At 40.8% G+C, this 22,085-nt stretch overlaps 1 protein-coding gene across 2 annotated transcripts in view; it reads right to left on the bottom strand.

The window, feature by feature from the left end:
* Nucleotides 1-6,351: 6,351 nt before the first annotated feature.
* The window catches only part of Ahcyl1 (adenosylhomocysteinase like 1), a 34,168-nt gene continuing 18,434 nt past the window's right edge, over nt 6,352-22,085 (bottom strand). Inside the window, exons 2-17 of one of the 2 annotated variants that reach the window (XM_048443459.3) lie at nt 20,526-20,637; nt 18,075-18,218; nt 17,083-17,183; nt 16,553-16,655; nt 15,411-15,505; nt 14,501-14,607; nt 13,574-13,690; nt 13,264-13,327; nt 12,299-12,387; nt 11,803-11,873; nt 11,411-11,505; nt 11,232-11,330; nt 10,799-10,867; nt 10,387-10,465; nt 8,770-8,890; nt 6,352-8,346 (exon numbers count right to left, since the gene is read on the bottom strand). In XM_048443459.3, coding sequence (XP_048299416.1) covers nt 8,340-8,346; nt 8,770-8,890; nt 10,387-10,465; nt 10,799-10,867; nt 11,232-11,330; nt 11,411-11,505; nt 11,803-11,873; nt 12,299-12,387; nt 13,264-13,327; nt 13,574-13,690; nt 14,501-14,607; nt 15,411-15,505; nt 16,553-16,655; nt 17,083-17,183; nt 18,075-18,218; nt 20,526-20,637 — 1,473 coding nt within the window. In that variant the 3' untranslated portion in view covers nt 6,352-8,339. The remainder of the gene's footprint in view (nt 8,347-8,769; nt 8,891-10,386; nt 10,466-10,798; nt 10,868-11,231; nt 11,331-11,410; nt 11,506-11,802; nt 11,874-12,298; nt 12,388-13,263; nt 13,328-13,573; nt 13,691-14,500; nt 14,608-15,410; nt 15,506-16,552; nt 16,656-17,082; nt 17,184-18,074; nt 18,219-20,525; nt 20,638-22,085) is intronic. The other variant, XM_085677848.2, reaches the window with a different exon arrangement.

Below are 22,085 nucleotides of genomic sequence, written 5' to 3'. Positions count from 1 at the left end.
AAGGACAGAACTTAGGTCATGGGGTGCGTGGTGAGTGTCTTTATTTGCAGCCATGTGAAGGAAGCAGAACAGAGTTGGAGAGGACTGAACTTTCTTCTTTTTATTTCCCCCAGAAAATTAATTGTAACAGCAAATTAAATTCTATCCATGAGTATTTGATAACATGGCTTGGGGATCTCCTGGGCTCATTCTCATGGCATGGGTTCCTTCACGCAGGGGGCCTCTGATAAAACTGATGACTGTCACATTATTAGTAAGCCAGACCACAGAATTGGATTAGAAATGAAAGAAAATTTTTGTTTGGCTAGCTAGGGGCACTGTAGGGTTAGGGTGGGTAAGTTTTGCTGGAAGAATCTGTCTGGAGACGTTTTATGTATGGAGGGATTCCAAGAGCCAGATTTCCCAGATGTGGTTGTCGGTGAAAAAAATCAGCGATTGGCCAGACTTTGGCTCCTAAGGCTTATGTGACTCATTATTTACTTTTTTCTCCATTCTGTGACACAATACCAGACAGAAGCAACATAAGGGAGGAAGGACTGATTTTCATCCACGGCTTTGGAACAGAGTGCCTGCCATCTTAGCAGACATGAGCCAGAGACAGGCTTGCCCCAGTGACCACTGACAACAGCTGGAGCTCATGCCCCCAAAAGATTTTATAACCTCCCAACGGTGCCACCAGATGGAGACCGAGTGTTCAGACACATAAACCTGTGGGGACAAACCCACTATAACAGGTGAGGGGGATTTGAGTACTACTATTCCATTATTTGTGTGTTAGGAGGACGTATTACTATTCCATTATTTGTGTGTTAGGAGGACGTATTACTATTCCATTATTTGTGTGTCAGGAGGATGTGAGTATTGCTATTCCATCATCTGTGTGTTAGGAAGATGTATTACTATTCCATTATCCGTGTGTTAGAAGAATGTGAGTATTGCTATTCCATTATTCGTGTGTTAGAAGGATGTATTACTATTCCATTATTTGTGTGTTAGGGAGAATTGGGATAACATGATTTGGAAAGACATTAATTGAACAATGAAGGTGTTCACGTGAAGGGGGCTAGGATGACCTGCAACAGCAAAGCTGTCAAAGCCCTCTGGCAACACACAGGAACTCGCAGGTAAAAACTAATAACAGGCAAACCTCCAAGAGGGGCTCCCAGGCAGACGCCTTTCGTTGTATTACTTATCTGATAATTGGCTTTTATAGACCCCTTTGAAGATAAGCCTTCACTAGGGTTGCAGGTCCAGTCAGAGTAGTCTGCCATCTTTGTTTCCTGTGAGCCCTTAAGAGATTCACAAAAGTGGGAGCAAAGGGGCTTGGGACAGCCTTCCGCTCACAGCTGATCAGAGGGTAATCCTTCAGGGCTGGGTAAGTAGAAAAACAGGACTCAAGAGCGGCTAAGATTTTCATAAACAACTGTAAAGCAGCTCACAAGAACTAAATGTTAAGGAATTATGAGCTCTTCATATTCCAAGAAGGCATGTGGGTGGGTAGCAGTTCTAGTCAGGATTGAGTTCTCTGAAATAAATAAACCAGGATGTTTTTATGTCTGAGATTAACATTTAAAAATAATTTACTTTTATGCATATTGGTGTTTTGCCTATATGTATGTCTGTGTGAAGGTGCCGTATCCCCTGGAACTGGACTTAAAGACAGTTGTGAGCTGCCCTGTGAGTGCTGGGAACTGAACCCAAACTGGAAGGCTGCTACAGAAATATGCCACAGTCCACTGTCTTTCGGTGTGGGGTTTAGCAAGCTGAGGGAGGGCAATCCCAGGCCTCTTAGCAACACAAGATGAATGATGCTTTAAATTGGGGAGGGTCAGGAGATAGGTTTTAGTTAGGACTTGTTACTAATTTTTGCATTTCCTTTGAAGAAAGAGTATCTATTTAGATCTCTAAAAAATCTAACATGACTATAAGTTTGACTATTATATATGATTATTAATTTGTATTTTTAAACATTACATTCTTAAATGAGTTGCATAATCATAATACCTTAAACAGGAGTAGAAATATATAGTATAGCAAATTTGACCTTAAATTTGTATCAATAAACCAAAATTCATAGCAATGTATTTTGAGACTAACAGTTGTTTGTTTTTGGTTACAGACTTAATAATCTACCTTTCTAAAAATCATTTCTATATCATACCCTCTTTTTTCTTTAGAAAGAGATTGACTATGAACATTAATCATTTATAACCACTCCCCTTTAAATGAAAATAAACATTTATAAACAATATTTTGGGAATTTGAATATAGTTTTCTATACTACTTTTTGTTGATTGGAGGTGCTGGTAATCTTCTGGGGATCCTGAGAAAATTTAGCATTGCGGTTAAATCTTGGCTGTAGTAGTCTGTGATGCTGCATAATGTCAACAGCCTCGATGCTGTTTTGGATGTTAGATCACCTGGGTCATCACTTCCATGGATACCTCTCAGAGGGACTTGCTCAACCAAACCATTATAGGAGGAATTCACAGCTTTTCATCTTCTGTGGAAACAAAAGCAGAACCTCTTTTCCAAGCAACATACTTAGACCCAAATTTTGAAGTCAAGATACCTTTATGTTGGTTTAGCTTAGCAGCCCTCACAATCAAAAGTCTCTCTGTAGTTAGCTCATTAACAGTCAAAAAATTCAAAGAAAACACAATAGTATACATAATCCAGACTGTATATTTTTAAATTTTTATGTGGCTTATTATAACTTTATTATTTATTTAGTTTTGTTTTTTTCGAGACAGGGTTTCTCTATAACTTCGGAGCCTGTCCTGGAACTAGCTCTTGTAGAGCAGGCTGGCCTTGAACTCTCAGAAATCCACCTGCCTCTGCCTCCCGAGTGCTGGAATTAAAGGCGTGAGCCACTGCCGAGCTTATTTATTTGAAAGAACCTGTTTATTATCTTTATTCTTTAACTTATGACTCTATCCTTTATCCTTTTCTTCCCAAGCCTATGTATTTTTATCAAAAACACTGTGACCCATTTAGAGGGTGTTTACTCCGAAATCTGTCTTTACTGTGTGTCTGTAATCATTTTTTGACCAGGACAGTTTAAAAATGCTAAGTGGGCATGGTTAGGACCAAAGCCAAGGCTTTGGCTGTTGGCTTCACCCCGTTTGACTTTTTAACATGGCAGAGGTATGTTCACTGCTAACTCTGGGAGCCATGTGAACATCTGTCTCCCGAGAACAGACACGACACTCTGCCTTTCCGAGTGCACACAGAACTCTGCCTTCCTGAGCGCAGACAGAACGCTTTTGCCTTCGGAGACCAGGCCACAGACTGCGCAATCATACCAGCCTAAGAGCAGGACTTCCCGAGCGTAGACTATGGGGTCAAGAGTTGAGCCTCGCTGTCCAGCCCCTAGTGAGGTCAGGCGTTCAGCCTGAAAAAATTCAAAAAGCCCTTTTTAAGTTGAAGAATACCAGGTTGTATGATGCTATTTAATGCGTGCATGAAATGTTAAGAGAAGAGCATAGATGTGTTAATACATATGTTAGTATATGGAATGTTAAGAGGTATCTTATAGATAAGTAGTAAGTTGTGTTAAGTGTAAGAAGTGTTTTATAGGTAATGGATAAGTTGTATTAAGGTTAAGAAGTGTTTTATGGATAAGTGATGTTAGATTAAGGTTATGAATTGGTTTTATGTATTAGGATTAATAATTGTGATATTGAATTGCCTGCATGTTGCCCATTACCAATCCCCCATGCCTATTAAGATTGTAAACCCCATTGATTCCTTGGATATTGAAGTTGCTAGTAAAGAATCATTATAAAAACAATTCTCTTGTTTGGTCTGGTTACTCATCACTCAAGGGAGAAGGACACAGAATCCTCATAGGTATTACTCAAAAAGAACCTGGAGCTGAAGTCCCCCAGCTCATAACACATGCTTCCTGACCCAACTTTGGGGATGCAGCAGGTCTATGCCACCATCAAGCGGCTTATATCACGCTGCTCACAAACCCTAGTTAAGTGCTCTGTAGCAGGATCTCTCAAAAAAAGCACTAAACGGTAGGCCATATCTTAAAGGAGCTGTACATCTGCTTGCCACCAGCAAACAGAGTCTATCTGAAAAACTATGGCTACCAAGAAGCTATTTCTGACCTTGTGTGTCTAGCTAGAATCCTTTATTTTTTTTTAAAGCGTTCTCAGGCTTTCTGTGGATGTATAATGCCCTACGTTGGGCACCATTTTCTCTCCTGCCTACCAGTTCCCAAATAACTACACTAAGCCTTAATATTAATTACAAACTGCCTATTAGCTCAGGCTTATTATTAACTAGTCTTTACATAATCTTAACTTAATCCATTTCAATTCATCTACGTATTGCCACGTGGCCATGGCGTTACCTCACATCTTGTTTTTCTGGCGGCTGCTGGCGTCTAACTCTGCCTTCTTTCTCTCTGTATTCAGTTTGGCTTCCCTGCCTTGCTATATTTTTCCAAGATAGGCCAAACCAGCTTCTTACTAACCAATAGCAATGAAACATATTAACAGTATACAGAGGCTGTCCCACATCAGCTATCCAGTGCCTACAATGTCTTTGCATTTGGAAAAACAATGTGATGAGTTTTGTCACTGGCCCCAGAATGAACTATATCTTAATACCCATTTCTGATTTGGACGAGCCTCTGGAGTTAGACTTTTGAACTGCTGCCAGACAGAGTAAGAATTTCGAAGCTACTAGATTATTTTCTAGATAAGATCCCCCTCCCCCCGGAGGCTGGGGCAGAATTTCTGTGGCCTGAATATAAGCCCTCAAATCCATCAGTTGAAACTGATTCACCAATGTGATATTAGGAGTGGGGCTTTTACAAAGAGACCGTTATTTGGGTCAGAGACCAAATGAATAGACTGGAGGGAAACTGTTAGGTCCTGTTTGGATTTTCATTGTGAGGGTGCGAGAGTCACCATCTTGGAAGCAGAGAACAGCCTGTTTCTGACACCAACCTGCTGATTACTCCATCCTGCCATCTCAGCCTCCAGCAATGTTGAGAGTGAATTTCTATCCTTTAGAACACCAAGTTTCATGAATAGTTTTGTGTGTGTTTGTGTGTGTATGTGTGAAGGTCTATATGCATATGTGTGCATTTGTTGACCAGAGAATAATTCCGGGTGTCATCCTTAGGTACAGGATCCCCCTCCTTCAAGACAAGGCCACTCACTGGCCTGGAGCTCCACAACAGGCTATATTGCCCCAGGAGTTCTCCTCTGTCTGTCTCCCATGCTGGGGTTATGAGAATGGGCCAGGACCCCACAGGTTCTCAGACTGGCAAGGCAAGAACTTCACAAACAGAGTCATCACATGTTCTTTTAAAGCAGCAAGAACTAAGACAGACAGATGTCCAAATGTATTAGCCAGCTTTTCATCACTATTGTGAATACCTGAGCAAACCAACTTTATTATTAATTTTGGTTTTTTGAGACAGGCTTTGGAGCCTGTCCTGGAATTAGCTCTTGTAGACCAGGCTGGCCTCGAACTAATAGAGATCCGCCTGCCTATGCCTCCTGAGTGCTGGGATTAAAGGTGTGTGCTACCACTGCCTGGTGAGATAACCAATTTATAAAGATAAAAAAAATTATTTTGGGAAGCTGGAGAGATGGCTCAGCATTTAAGAGCATTGACTGCCCTCCCAGAGGACCTGGGTTCAATGCCCAGCCCCCATGTGGTAGTTCACAACTCTCTGTAAATCCAGTTCCAGGGAATCTGATACCCTCACATAGATATATATGCAGGCAAAACATCAATGCACATAAAATAGAAATAAATAAACTATTAAAGACAAAAACCAAAACATTATTTTAGCTTACAAGTTCTGGAGGCAGGTTTTAGCCCATGGACTGACTGGTCAATTACTTTGGATCTAACAGTAAACATTTAAGGTGGAAATAAAACTACTCATCTCACTTGCCAGGAAGCAAAAAGATGGGTGATGTCATACCCATTCCTTCCAGGGGCACGCCTGGGTCCTTCAAGCACCTTCTATTACGTCCTACCTCCTAAAGGTTCCAGTGCACCTCTCAATAGTGATGTCAGTCTTAATGCACTGACTTTTAGGAGGATGTTCAACATCCAGATCATAGAAACTTAAGACATTAATGACAATAGCGCAGTGGTTTAAGCCTATAGTCCCAGCTACAGGGAAGACTGAGTCAGGAGGACTTAAGCCAAGAAGTCTGAAGCCAGCTTATAAAAGCCAGACCTTGTCTTCAAATGGCTTGTCTCATCCTAGGAAATAGGGTCTAATGAAATTTTGCTATTTAACAAAAATAAATAAATAAATAAAATCAAAAAACAAAAAAACCCCACAAAACCACACAAGACTACCAGTAAATCTTACATTTTAATTGACTTTAATGATTATTGCTCATCTGCAAGGATTAATATTGCATTCATTAAAAATCATTCAATACAAAATGAATATTTTCCTCTCAAGTTGGTCTCCACATGTTCCCTCTGATGCCAGACATTTTCCAGTGTCCTTTGTTACATGGCTTGACAGAGGCGAGCCCTTACCTATTATTCCTATGGACACAGTAATAGACACAGGACCAGAGGGCAGATTAGAGGACAGCAAGAACTGGGCCTCTTCCTCCCAGCACAGCTGACCAAATGGATACACTGTTGTTGGCCAAGGTAAGTCCCTCTTAAATGTGGTGTTCTGACTGGCTGGTTAAGTGCCCTAGGAAGGGGGTCTTCAAATGTTAGCATATACAGAGAAGAAAGCATGATCACATTGGCAAGGAGCAAGAAGAGACTGGGTAGGGAGAAACGGGAGAGGAAAGGCAAAGAAGTTTTGGCAAGATAATTGTTCCCTGCTAAGAAGGTGCAGGGTAAAAGCTTTCCTTTCTTGTATTTCTCTTTTTGATGCCTGTTTCTCTAATCAGTGGAAATAGAGAAGTAAACATTTCTAGTACCTAGAATTACCGCATAACCCATCTTTGAAGGATCACAAGCTAGAACACGTTCAGGACTTAAAATCCTGGATAATTATATACTTAAAGCTTGTGAGCATGAAGCTCGTTTGACCATGCAGAGATACTGGCAAGCAGGGTGAGTGGCCTGGGAATAAATCTCTCTGATCATTAGAGGGCCTCCTGGAATTATCTTGGAACATGAATCAGGATGTACTTTCTCTACCAACTCTTCCTTAAGATCTCAGCTTATAATTTTTAATTCATTTATTTTTTTTGTGGCAAGTGTCAATCAAAAGAGGCACCATGTCTATAAAACTAACACCAGACAAGGCCTACAGTTCTGGACATATAGTTATATTTGTTTCACCTTGGCCCAATTTATCATTCTTTCTCCCCATCTATACAAACATCCCTTCAAATAGTTTAGGTTGCAGAAGCACAGCTGCCCACAAGTTTGCTCTTAAAGGATAAACCCTAAAGATGGGGCTCAGTGTTTTATACTGAGTAATGGCTCAAGAAATTGGCTATCAGAATAAGCTGCATGAGGCAGAGCTAAGAAATTTTGCTTATGGCTCCAGTTCACTGATGCTATAAACTATGGGCTAGAAACACGAGGGGCTCATCAGAGCCTGAGACTAGTATTTTTCTAGCCTCAACTCTTCACACTTTGCTTCAAAGGTTCAAGAGATATTGGTAACCACCTGAGCTGTTCCTCAGTGTCAACATAAAATTTTTCCTTAATTTAAAGAAATACAACAGAAATAAATGCTAAGGGACAAAATTCAACTTGATAGAATGCAGTTTAGTTAAAAACTACAACAAGAGAGACTGGTGGAAGGGCTGAACTACAAATCCAAGTGAACCTACTGAGTTTAACAACACACCTCTGCGCCAGACATGCCACCTTACACAGGAAACACGGCTTAGAGTTTCTAGGGGGAGTGGACATGCACCACCTACATCTAACCTACCCGGCTGGAAGGACCACCCTGGCTCTTCTGAAGAAGTAAAGAGCACCAGTTCCAGCAGAAGGAAACTGGCTCTTTTAAGGCAATTTAGACACTGCAGATTGTTCCACATAGAAGATATCTTAGCGTTTTTTGTTAATAAGATAATTAAATACAACCAAAGTCCCCAGAAATGGTTAAAGAATCGACTTTCTGGGCTGCAGAGTTAAACCTTTCTTTAGTGATTACGGTGAGAAACCTTCGACCTCAGTTTCATCTAAAGAGCCATGGAGCAAGTTTCTGTGTGGTCTGTAAAACTCGAATAATGAGATGAGAAAACAAAAATGAAATTATAGAAAAAAATCAAAAGGAAAGTAATAAGAAGAAAATAAAAGTTATCTTAAAAAATACTCTATTAGAGTCGGGTGGTTCATGTGGACTGGTCACTGTAATACGTCCATTAGTATCTGAAAAGAGAGAGATGGACCAGTTAACATGCCTTCTATATGAGAATCAAGGGATCAGCTACAGTATCGTCTCCAGCTTCCTCCCAGCCCAGAATGGAGGGATTTCTACATGGGTTCCTTCTGGGGTGAGGCTCCCCTTCTAAAGCTTGAGAATACTCCTAGTCCTTTACATTTATTGGCAGATTCACAATTTCTCTACCTTGTTAATCTAGTTTTCTGCAGGGCTGGGGACTGAACCCATGGAGCAACTTCCTATGCTAGGCAAACACTGGACTCAACAACCTGGTCATTACCCTGCTAATTTGCAGTGGTGGCCTTATACTCCTCAACAGCAGGCATTGACACCCCTTTGCCGAAGAAAGCTGGCTATGCTGGCTGATCTAACATTGGGGAGAAGCTCTTGATTGTTTTCTTCCTAGTTACCTGTAATAATTAGGTTTGAATGGCCCATTTTTGTTGAGTCCCAGATACTTTGCTTGGTCATCTGTCAGTTCGGTCAGGTGGGCGTCAAATGACGGCAGGTGCAAGCTGGCAACATATTCATCTAGGAAGAGAAAAGTAGCAGGGGAGTAGGAGACTTGTCAGACATGCTTCCTAGGATACACTCTCCCCTCTATCTTCATTTCTTAAAGCCATTCAGGAAGACAACAAAAATGGAATAACCCTGAAAAAAAACCACAATTTGAAATATTTGCTTAATTAAGAAAACTTTCAAAGCTGCATTTCTGGGAAATTACCTCTTTAAGTACAAGGGCAAGTCAAAGGCCATCTACCAGGTCAGCAAATAGGTGCCTTATACTTCCCCATCTTCCTCTGTCAGATTTAGGCTTCACCTGAGTGGTTACCATGTCATACACTACACTCAGCTTCCCGCGGCAACTTCCTTAACTAGATTAAACTATTGTTTAAATCACGAATTACAAAGACAATTCCAGCAGGTTCAAAAGAGCCTACTGTCACTGACATTTATTTAGGGTAAGATTCCTAAAGCCAAAAATTTTAGGCTCATGGATTTCTAAGGCATGTGTTTAGTACTGTTCCATAGATAAATTTCCCTTTTATGAATACAACTTCTTAAAAAAAAAAACCAAAAAACTAGCGGCTAGAGACATGGCTCAAAAGTTAAGGCGCTTGCTGTTCTTCCTAGACCCAGGTTTGATTTTCAGCACCCTTGTGGCAGCTCATTTGTAACTTCTGTTCCAGGCAATTTGATACCCTCTTTTGTCTTTGACAAGCAATAGGCAAGCCTGTAGTCAGATATACAGCAGGCCAACACCCATATACATAAAAAAAATCAAACAAACAAAAACCCAAGAGCAAGCATTTGAAGAAAACAGAGTAAGAATTTAAATTTTTTTAAATGTGTATGCATCTTTTCCTGCATGTTTAGACCACATGTGTGCCCAGTGCTCATCAATCCAGAAGAGGGTACTAGGTCCATTGGAACTGGAGTTACAGATGGTTGTGATTGACCATGTGGGTGCTGGGACCTGAATCTGGGTTCTCTGCAAAAGCAGCAAGTGCTCTTAACCACTAGCACCTATCTCTCCAGCCAGCAAGTTGTCTTTTAGTTTAAAGTCAAGCATCTGGACTAGCTCAATGTATGCACTGGGTACCACTATAAAGAAAGGCAAAGGGCTAGAGATGGATGGTTTATGCCACATGAGCAAAGTTAAAGTAGTCATACGGAGGTGGAGGTGCAGAAGGCTGAGAAAGAGAATGGATAGGACAACTTGTCTGCTTCTCTCACTTTGGTCTAGGCTGCACTTAGCTGCACTGGGAAATCTGATGAGCTCTGGAAGGAAAAGAACACCTTCCTTAGTTAGCTTAGATTCTACAATTCTGTAAAACACAGTATTATTCTCATGTTATAATGGAGGCTCGTGGTGCTAACAGAACGCCTCCTAAGGCCAAGCATCTATTAGGCACTAGAAGAGCAATCAGAACCCAACTATATCCAGTGATTTTTTTTTCCAGGAAAGTCATTTTACAAAGCCATGCAACCAACCAGAATTAATGAATATTTCAGTTTCTACTCACCCATTTTCTTAGGAAGTAAGTACACATCCTGCTTGTAGCGCCCCTCAGGTGCATTATAGAGTTCTATCAGTGCCAAAGCCTGAAGTGGGGAAGAGGACCAGGAAACAAAGCAGTTATAGACAGGGACATAACATAAAACTAGGTTTTACAGTGCTCATCCTGAGAGCACTCAGAACTCTGCCCTGAGATAAAAGCTAGCTGATACAAGAGGAAGTGATATTTTTGTTTAGTTTCTAACAAAAGACACACTAAATATAACTAAGCTGGACACTATAATTTCAGCTGAGCAGTCAATGCAGAGACACAATCAGAAGAGAAAGTGTGAGCCTCAACAACCTAGGACAAGAAGTACAGTACTCTCATCAGAACCCTGATCTGTGCTGTGCCCAGCTCCACACCCCTCACCACATACCTGTGTTGTAGCTGTGATGGAGAGAACAAAGGTAGGAACTGTGGAGCAGCTCAAATTGAGTAAACGACCCTGGGAAGGAAAGAGAGATGGGATGAGCTGCCGTCTTTCTCTCAGGTTCTCAGACACAGGAAAGAAAGACTTTACACCTCTCTGCACTCCACTTGGAGAGGAAGAATTACAGTTTTAGATCAGGACTGGAGGTTTTAGCGCTTTACAAATCCGTGTGAAGGCTGAAATCAATCAAGGGCAGGAAACAATGTATGTACTTAGCAAAAGGGAGGTTTTCCTGAGTGCTTCTCTTTTAGGGGATAGACAGTTGGGGAAACACACCTCAGAAGACAGGACTCTGAGGAACATAGGTCCTAGTGTTTCCCACGGCCCCCCTTCCTTACTCTGTGGATCTAGTACCCTGCCACAGTCTTTGGTGTGTTACCTCTGCAAGAAGGACAACTCGTTTGCCATCAGGCCAAATGACATGGTCCACCTGAGAGCGCACTCGCTCCCATGTTAGCTCTGGAGTGCGGAGGCTGGTCTGGAAGGAAGAACAGTTAGTCCGTTGTGGCTCTAGTGAAATGCAGACAAAAACACAGCTCTAAAGGGGAGAAACCTCACCACATCGATTTCCGTGTTGGAGTGGCCCATATTGCATACGATGCAACTATTTTTCATTCGGTCCAAATGCTCCCGTGTCACTACATTCTTATTTCCTAAAATAAAGAAGAGTGGCTGAAGAAGAAGAAGATGCTGGGCACTTCAAGCACCAGCTATTTCCAGTTAGAACCTGGGAGACATCTGCTTCCATAAAAGAGCTTGCACACACTGTGAGAAAGATATGTAAAACAAAATATGAAAAATCACCAAGGGAAAATCTCTTTCTTTTGGAAAACGTTAAAAGTTCTGAGAACTTACTCTAAGTCTGAGACTTCACACAGACCACGGGTCTTCCCTTCTATGTCCCTTTTGAGATTCAGCCTGAGAGTTAACTTTCTTCTACTGATACTCACCTGTGCAAGTTATCACAACATCGACCTGCCGGATGACTTCATTTAGCTTCACCACCCTGAACCCATCCATGCTGGAAGGGAAGAAGTAACACTATAAGCAAAGCAAAGTGTGTGTGTGTGTGTGTGTGTGTGTGTGTGTGTGTGTGTGTGTGTGTGTCTGTGTGTGTGTGTGAGACATTGATAAAACTTTCTGAAATGACCACATAATTAGAAAACAAAATGTCCTTCTGAGGTAAAAGATGACGTTATCTCCCAGAAACAGTAAGTGATAAGCTATACTAAACTGCATACATACTGGCTCCTGCAGAGCCCCAAGATTCTACACAGGAAGAAAAAATGTCAAGAGGCCCTAGAATTAGTGTGAAGGGAACAAAGCCATATTACTCTTCTCTTCCTGGGAGACTTCTACAAAAAACAACCAAGCGATTCAATCATCAACTCTCAGAAATAAAAAGCACCTATATCAAATCTAATAGACTCATTACTCTAGCCTTACCAGGCCTGCAGAGCACAGATGGGGTCAATTTCTGTGATGTAGACAATTGCTCCAAGGGCCTTGAGAGCAGCACAGCAGCCCTTTCCTACCTGCAGAACACAGGAAAGGCCAAATTGCTAGATCTAATAAGACATGATCATTGGGGGCAGACAAGGTTTTGAGGAGGTAGGAATTAGCCTTCTTTGAATTACTCATCATTTATGTGAACACTCCAACCCAGCTGGAGCAGAGAGAAACCTAAACCAGGTTGTAAACTTCAATTAGAGATAATTTAGTAGACATGCTGTAACAAGAGTGGGGGAGAGGGAGGCTTTGGGTAACAGTTACCATTATGGAAACAAGATCAAACAAGAACAACTCTGAGTTCTTACTCCATAAAAACCCAGTGAACTCACTTGCAATGTGTCCACTCAAAAGCCAGCAGTCCAAGAACTTCAGTGGACCATTGCTGAAGACAATAAAACTTCCTAGACCTTATTCCAGTTTAGAGACAGCCAACTATAATGTCACGTCAGTTTCTCCATTCTAATGCAAGTCATAAAATGGGGATAAAATGCTACCTATTCACTTGAATTGTATTTCATAAAAGGTTATAACTAGGGAAGCAATAATGCTGACATCAACCAAAAAGAAAAACTGGCAAAATATGAAAATTTAATACATTCTTTACCTTTAATTCACAAATATGAAGAAGACTTTTGCCACTATTTTCTTTTTTCTTGGTTTTTCAAGACAGGGTTTCTCTGTGTAGCTCTGGCTGTCTTGGAACTCACTTTGTAGCCCAGGCTGGCCTCGAACTCACAGAGATCCCGCTTCCCCTCCTCCCGAGAGCTACTGTTTTCAAGCACAGTATGGAAACATATTCTGACCAATTCATCAACGTTTCCAGACTGACTCCTTCACCCAGTGTTTCTACTAAGCCTTCTGATAAGAAAAAACAGAGGCATAGGGGCCCAGCTATTTACCTCGCCATAACCACACACCACCACTTGTTTCCCACCAAACATCACATCTGTGGTCCTCTTCAGGCTGTGGAAAAAGACAAGGATTCAACTCAAACATTATTAACAACTCAGTCCCTCTGTTCCAAATTAAAGCACAGGGCAATGCCCAAGAGAAATTCAACTGGAAGCTGGCTGAGGTCAGTGTGAAACAGGTCCCTTTAATGACATGTAAAGGAGGGAGACCACAGAGGCAAGCTGTAGGTATCAGACTAGCATATCAAACAAATCCCACTGGTTCTCTACAAGTCTGAATATACACATTTGAACATACCCATCCAAAATGGATTCTCGGCAGCAGTACAAGTTATCAAACTTCTGTTTGGTAACAGAATCATTGACATTCATGGCTGGAACACAGAGCTTGCCAGCTTTGGAGAGCTGATACAGCCTAAAGGGAGAAGAAGCCACAAAACAAACACATACCAAGTTAGGTGATAAAACAGTGAACAGCAAAACCTGCTTCAAATTCCATGCTGCCCTCCTTAGTGTTGGTTATCACCCAAGTCTTATTTATTTGGAAACATGATTATTTTCTTGTCATTTCTCAACTCATTTCTTCTATCTTTACCCTTCAATTTTGGAAGGAAAATAAACATTTTCAGTTGAAATAATTCAGTGCTCTTCCACAAAGGGAACACTATATCTTTAGGCCAGCATTTTTCTAGCTTTAAACACCCATGTCTACTTCTGGTAAACAAAGATTACAATGATTTTGATGTGGTTTCCTGTGTCTGTGAGAGCAATCATGTGCAGTGTGCCCCCAGTAGAGCAATACTCCTAGATATCATTTAGTTATTTCCACCAAGCCAAGAGTGCATCTCCAGTTTTACTTTTTCTTGCATCACATGTAGTTTTGTAATAGGCTTTCCCCTCCATATTTAAAATGTAAGACTATAATACAACATTGAGTACAATTTTTCCAAGACACAATCTTCGCTACACCCCTTCCCCCAAATAACTGATAATTAATTACTCAGTGGAATAAATGGGAGAGGTAAAAAAAACATGTGAATTAGAATCTGGAAAAAAATTTCTTCTAAGGCCACTTTGATTTTCAAAAGTAAAAATTCAGTTTTATCTAAGGAAGACACTCCCACTTAGTTATTTTAAGTGTGAAACACAGCCCTAAAGCCTAGGAGAGACCAGAAGAATTTGATGAGGCAAGGACACAAGGGGCAGCTACTCCAGAATCTGTTACCTGTGAACACCAGTCACGCTCTCTTCCACAATGCCTCGGATCTTCTTAAACACGTTTGGATACTTCTTATAAACCCAGTGGGTTAAGTCTCCCCCATCATCCAGGATCTACAGAACAGCCAGAAGACTTCTATGGGCATTCAGGCTGCTAGAGCTAGGGGGAACTTTGAGCCCACTTTCTACACTAGTGAGAGAGCCCTGTATGTCTTGGAAGAGCACTTCTTAAAGATCCACAGAATAGGCTTAGACAGTGGAAACAGTTAAATCTGTTGGTGTAAAGTGGTTAAAAGAATTCCTTAATATGTTCTGGGCTACAGTGGAAAGATTTTGTTTTGTTTTGAAGATTGGATCTTGCTATGTTGCTCAGGCTGGTCTAAAACTCCTGAGCAAGGACTCCTCCTGCTTTAGCCTCTCAAATGCTGGGATTACAGGCATGCACAACCATGCCCAGCAGTAAACAAATTTTACAAATCATGGACTCATTTTCAGTCTAGCTGAAATATGCAGCTCCTTTGAATGCAGAAGGAGAGCTGGGGCAGGAAGGGAAGAAATAAAAGTCCTACTTCAAAGAGGGACCACATCACTTCCTTCTGTTCATTTTGCTGTGTTTTGAACCATGTCTACCTAAGCTTACCCTTCCCCCACATTTTCATTCAGTACTCAGAGACTTTTCTCCTTTCCTTCCTTCCCTTTTCTTTCTCTCTTTCTTTTTTCTTTCTGGTGCTGGAGATTGAATCCAGGGCCTTGTGTGCCTCAGACCCATACCGAGTAGGTATTGTGTTATAAACACTTTAACAATAGAGCCAGTAAATAAGATCAAACATACAAAAATATATTTAGGGAACCGTGCTTTAAGGGAGAAAAGGAAATAAATCCATAGTCAAAAGTATGGAATAGACATGAATTATTACCATGTTAGCTTGCCACCCATCCATGTTGACACAGCGGTCAATGCACCACCAGAAATCATCTTCTGACTCGCCCTTCCAAGCGAACACTGCAACGCCTATGGAGACAGAAATAAATCAGCTATCTTCCTTTGAGGTGCATCCTACATCAGTATCACTTCTTGAAATCCATGTGAAGAACAAAAGACAAAAGAAACAATTCTAAAGATGAAACTTAAATAGTAAAAAGTAAAATCAAACAGTACTTTCAGTTTAGAAATTACTTTAGTTAAGAATTAAGAGATTTTTGTTTTAAAAATATCTTGAAGCCATAAAGGTCAATTTTACGCTTTATACTACATCTTAAGGAGGCAAAATTAAATATGTAAAACAAAGCTCCTTCTAGAACACTGTACATCAGCAGACATCTCAAAAATAATGTAAATGTTCAATGAGGAAGTAAATCATGTGGCTATATGAATGATGTCAGTTTTCAGTGACAAGAAAAATTACTTCTGAAAATGCAACGTTTAGATTATAAAAATGTGCACATACTAAGATTTGGCTCACCAATATAATGCATAGAAAGTAACTTGCCAAATCTTTGGTCATTTTGAATTTCCTAAATCTTCTACAATAAATGCTTATCAGGAAAGAATTAGACCAAGCCCTAGAGTGTGAGTTTCTGAAGATCCTAAGGTGGTGGCAGGTCCTCAAACTCCATGCGGATGAGCTTCTGAATGTTCTAACAATAAAAATTTATTTAAATTAATTAAACTCATCAGCACATAAGCAATTAACTATCAATATAAAAGACTCTGTTCATAGCATTCTGCCAAAATTGATAAAACTTTCAGGGGGATCAGTGGAACCCACAGTTTAATTCATTTGACATTAGAATTGGGCATTTCCTTTTTTTTTTTTTTTCAAAGTATACCTTGATTTTAGCATAAATTTCTTCCTGTTCACTCCACCCCTCTGGTTGTGTTGGGATGGAATTCACTGTTGTGCCACATGTCAGGGAAACAGTCCATCTTGGAGCCTCGTCTCCAGCTCTGTTGTTTTAAGACTGCTCAAATTGATAGTTCCCAGAATACACAGTATAATGGTAATTTATGCATATATTTAATTACCTGAAGCAAAGCTGGTAAAAAGTGGGAACTTACCAGCTTCAGCCAGTGCTGCAGCTACTTCATTCTGAGTTGAATAGATGTTGCAAGCAGACCAGCGGCACTGGGCCCCCAGGGCACAGAGTGTCTCAATCAATACCTAAATGAATGAACAGAAAGACTGGGTGAGAAGAGTGGGGCTATCCAGGAGCAGGGAACAAATCTCAGCAAGAACATGGTATCTATACCTTCACAGCAGTTGGCCCTACACTGGAGAGTTACACCAAAGTTCAATTCAGCTGGGTGGCACAATGTTACTTAACTATATCTGAAAGACATATTCCTAAAAGTCTTTGACCATTTTTATAACAATCATTTTACATCCTCCTACGTCAGGTGTGCTAAAAGTGGGTTTAGTATATGAACAAAGGTAAAGCACACTCCATGGTTGGACAGGGAGGTCTCAGTCAATCTAATAGTACTTGGATTTGCTAGCTAGGAAGGAAATGCATGATTTATTTTTAATTAAAAAAATGTTTTCTTCCTCTTATATTACAAGTCCCTCTGTTTTTTTCCAACAAACTTACCGCTGTCTGGGCCGTGATGTGTGTACAGCCTACTATTTTAGCACCAGCCAAAGGCTTCTCTCCCTGAGCACGTTTCCTGAGTGAAATCAGAGCAGACATGTCTGTGGAAGAACAAAGGATCTGAGCAAGGTCCACACTACCAACACCATTTGATCCTGCCCAGCCACAGTCAGGATTGAGTCTGCTGAGACAGGATGAGATGGGGTAGAACATGCCAAGTATATTTCCCTGATGAGGAGAACTGGAAAGTTACAATGTTGTTTCTGCTTTATATATGCAAGGACTGAGAAGAGAATGAATTAAACTTTCAAAACTGGCCAAAGTAGACAGTGAGTCTCCCCAGAGGAGAGGGAAGTAGTTGCAGACAGACTTCGGTATGTCCTTATCAAACCAGGAGGAATGGCTGTGACTCCAGTGGAAGACTCTTGCGGTCACTTCTCTGTTGTCTTACCTTAGCTTGTCAAGCTTGCAGTATTGAACATGCCTTCAACATGAAACAAAACAAAAAACCAGAAGAGCAGAGACCCCTGGAGTAGAGTAGTGGAACAGAGAAACCAAGATTCAGCTGATTGTCAGTCACCTTTTCTTTGTTCCAGTAGAGGGTGCCTAGGACACAAGGAGCCCAAGGCTACCTCAACCTTAGCTTAGAGCCTGGCCACATCAGCTACTTCTGGGAAATGTGGCTCTCTGGTCTTGGCAGCTACAAAAATATCCCACACAACTAACCACTATGTTGTGATCCGACACTTGCTGACTAGACGCTGTCGACCTGCGAATATGGTGGCATGACGAGGAAGACAGAAACCACTCTGTAATTAACACACACTGGGAAAAGGAAAACAAGCCTAAGAGTCCTAAGGCTCAGTTTCCATACAGGAAGAAGTGTTTATCCAAAGCATAAGAAACTGTCCTTTCTAGGACACTGCAATAGCCCAGGTTTTGGTAAGTAGTGCAAAGGGTGCTTCTGGTCCTCCACTCACTCCCCTCTTTACCTTGCTCTGCAATCTCAATCTCCCGACGTCCAAACTCTGCCTGCTTGATGTTCTTCACACAGAAATTGCTGCTGCCCTTCGAGTTGGTTTGCTGCTTCTCTCGGGGGGAAACCTCATCATCTGAACTATCTGTGTAGGATGCAGCTAGAGCCAGCCAAGAAACAGAGAGAGAAAAACCTCATTGGTCCAAATTCCACCGAGTGCAGTCCCCTAGGGACTCTCATTTAAGCGAAGAGAACAATTTTAATTGCAGGTCCCTCTGACGCCATCAGTTTTGCTCCTCTAGGCTCCAACAGCTGGTGTGAATGAAGCTACATCTCTCAGCACTGCAGCTCCTTCACCCTCTCTAACGACACTGTGTCACAAGGGTCTAAACCTGTACATAACAGTAACTTGGTCCATCTGGATTGTAACCAGATCCCGAAAAAGATGAAGTAATAGGAATAAGAAATGCTCTTTCTAGAGATCACGGGTTCTCACATTTACACTTGTTCCCTGGCCAAAGTTTCCATTTGGTAGGTTTCGGGAGGTACTCCAGAGACAGTTATTTCCAATAAGTTTCCAGGTGCTGCTTCTGAGAATGACTGATAAGATGAAAGCAATTCTTAAGGGATTTTATACCAGGCTGTGCTCAAGGAATACATAAAGGACAGAAAACAAGCAGATCTTTCTGACAGCTTTGAGGAAAAAGTCTGTCAAGAAGGTAAGTCTGACACAAAAGCTTCACCTAAGATTTACGCCCATCCTCAGCTGTGCAATAGGCTATATAGTCACTCAGCACCTCTCCAGTCACGTCTTCTCTCTGAATTGAATGTTTTTCCTGGTCAGCATTCTGGCTACTGGACTGAGGCTCTCTTACTGACTTCCACAGATATGTTCTCCAAAGGGACAGAAGCGCAGGCAACACACAAACACCACTACATGCCATTTTCCCCACTCTAACAATTCAGCTGTTACTAAGCTTTAAAAAATGTTCTAAGGGTTTCTGTAAGATGACCATCAAGACCTTTGAAGATTTCATGTATTCTATCTCTCCTTTCCTTCCAAAACTCAGTTTTCCACATAAAATTTCCTTGTCTGTTACCTGTAACCATTCTGCTTATCACACTAATTTAGTTTGTCACTTTAAGATACCTTTTTATTTATGATACCTATTGTACTTGGGATTGTTTCTTGCGTGTTTTAGCCCCCACAGAATCCATATAATTATTTATCTCAGTTTATCCTGTATACCTGTATTTGTTCTTGCTTGCCTGTCCTGTCTATATTGGTTGGGTTATCAGTGGCACAGGAAAGAGATAACATTTTCTTTGATAATTGCTTTTTTACATTCCTTAAACCTCTCATTCAGGCCTTAAAGTTAATAATACAATGCAAACAATACTATTAAGAGACAATGAAGGGCTTTCCAAACAAATCCTTCATTAACTTTAATAGCAATCTGGACTTTGAACAAACTTCTTAATCTTTTAACTGTTTCTTCTGTTGAATGATGAAGGGGTGGCATAGATGCCTCTAATATTTCCTCCAGTACTCATTTTCTATGATTCAAAAGCTTCTGTGAATGTATGTGAGTCCAGAGAAGTCAATCTCGGTCTCAGTTGTTTCACTGCGGGTACCATTCACCTTTTTTTGGTTGTTTGTTGTTTTTTTTTTCTTTTCTTTTCTTTTCTTTTTTTTTTTTTTGACATACGCTTCCTCATTGAGAACTGGAGCTTAATGATTTAGGTTAGGGCAGGCAGTTGGCCAGTCAGTGAACTCTAGGAATCTTCTTGTCTTCTTAGTACTGGAATTACAAGAATGCACCACCACACCTGGCTTTTTAGGTGGGTCCTGAGGATTGAACTCAGGTTCTCATGCTTGCATTAATAAGTCCTATACTGAGCCATCTCCCCAGCCTCTCCAGTTACTCTCTAATACCTTCTCTGCAGCTGAGACAGGCACAATTTAACTAGAACAAACACTTTCTATAGATGGCTAAGACAGGAGGAGAGGAAGCTGCTGGAGCCACATTATAATACTTTGTATCTTCCCACTCCAGACGTTAACAAGGGAAGACACTGCCAACATAAAGGGTAATCTTGTAAATAAAGGTGACAAAACACCAGTTTTGTTGTCATAATTCAAGCAGTCTTAGTGGCAGAGAAAAACACAGGTGGAAGGGTGTATTTTATACAAAGAACTTATGTTTAAAAGTATATTTCTTTTTAAATGCCACTTCTGAAAGCCAAAATACTACTGATTCTACCCTTACTAATGTGGACAAAGCAACTTCCCAATACCACCAACTGGGCAATGCTCACAGACCACACAGAAACAGCCTGGGAAAGAAAGTCTCAACAAAAGCATCTTCGCTACAAGTCTTGCTGGGATGGGTTTTCAGTATAGACAAGTGAAGAGCACTAGGCAGTGACCAGGGAGAGACAGAGAGGACATGAAGTTCACACCTACCTGAACTGTAGCTGTCTGTGGAGGACTGGGAGATGGAACGGGACAAAGACCTCCGGCCAGTCTTAGTAGGGAATTTGGTGAACTCCTGCATGTCATCAGCAAACTGGATTTGCTAAAAGAGAAAGGTAAAAAGCTGAAAACTTAGTACAAGGGAATCCTATGGATTTTATGTATCACGAGTGTGTGTGCACATGAGCATACACCTGGAGTCAGAGGACAAACAGTTCTCTCCTTCCAGCATGTGGGCCCTAGGGATGGAACTTAAGTTATCAAGCTTGGTGGCTGGCATATTTACCCCGAATCATCTTGTTGGTCCAATGTATTTCATTTTCCAAGGTCATACACAAACTTCCCCCAAAGTCAACATTATCATGTAGTTCCTACTATGCCAGCAATTCTCATCAGAAAGAAGGTGGCAATGAGGTGGCTTTTCTGACCCTCTTTTAAAGACCAGCTACTGTTGCTTCCCAATCATTTCAGTAAGACTTGGATTGGAAGAGGAGGAGGGTATTTCTGAAAGCCAATTTATTTTAGTAATTATACAATTTTACCAAATTTTCTTCATTAAGTTTCTTCCTTCCCTTTTATATAATCTTAACACACTAAACTCTTTGCCCTTTCTCCCAATTCTATCAGAAAACAAATATAATCTCATATCTGTTTTTTGCTCTAAGTCTCTTCTAGCATATTCTTCTGAATTTGGCAGTGGCCTTGCTTTTGGATAGAATGCTTAGCAATGGCAAAACATATTACAGTGTTAATATCACAGTCCGGCTATGCATCTGTATTCCATAAAACCAATGTAGTATTGCCAGAGTTTTCTAGACCTAGTAAAAATTAAAAATGTCAGGAGACGTTTAAAAACAAACACCAAATCCTCTATTAATTAAATTCTAACTAATCAGGATGAATTAAAAGGAAGAAGAAAATAATGGCAAGTTTTAAAGGTCTTTGTAAGTAGAATAAATTAGAAATAGATGATCTCAGGGTACTTTTCTTTTTCTTAAGACAGGTTTTTTTTTTTTTTTAAAAGACCTCGGCTAGCTCAGAACTCACAATTCTCCTGCATCAGCCTGATTAGGGTTCTATGCATGTATCACCACATCAACACTGCAAAACACATGGACCACTGGCTTTAATAAATTGAAAATAGTCTGCAATCAGTATTTTTCATAAACAAAATAATATGAAAATATGGAATTAAACCAGTAATATGACTTAAAACAGTGGTTCTCAACCTTCTTAATGCTGCGACCTGCCTCTGCCTCTAGGAATGCTGGGATTAAAGGTGTGTGTCACCACTGTCTGGCAGGAAACGTACTACTATAGGCAAAAATCTTTCCTCCACAATATAAACAGCCTGATCATTACCACTTTTCAGCTAGAAAGAGCAAACCAGTAACTAGAGCAATGACTTGGTAGTCGAAGCCCTGGTTGTTCTTCTGGAGGACCTGGCCTCCTCTGATCCCCAGCACCCAAATGACAACGAACAACTTCACATAAGGCGATCCGACTCCCTTTTTTGGCCTCTGAAGGCATTGAACTCACCTTGTGCACATA

The sequence above is a fragment of the Myodes glareolus genome, chromosome 17, assembly GCF_982192425.1.
Source record: "Myodes glareolus chromosome 17, mMyoGla1.1, whole genome shotgun sequence".
Lineage (NCBI taxonomy): Eukaryota > Metazoa > Chordata > Mammalia > Rodentia > Cricetidae > Myodes > Myodes glareolus.
This window is presented reverse-complemented; position numbering and strand designations above follow the sequence as displayed.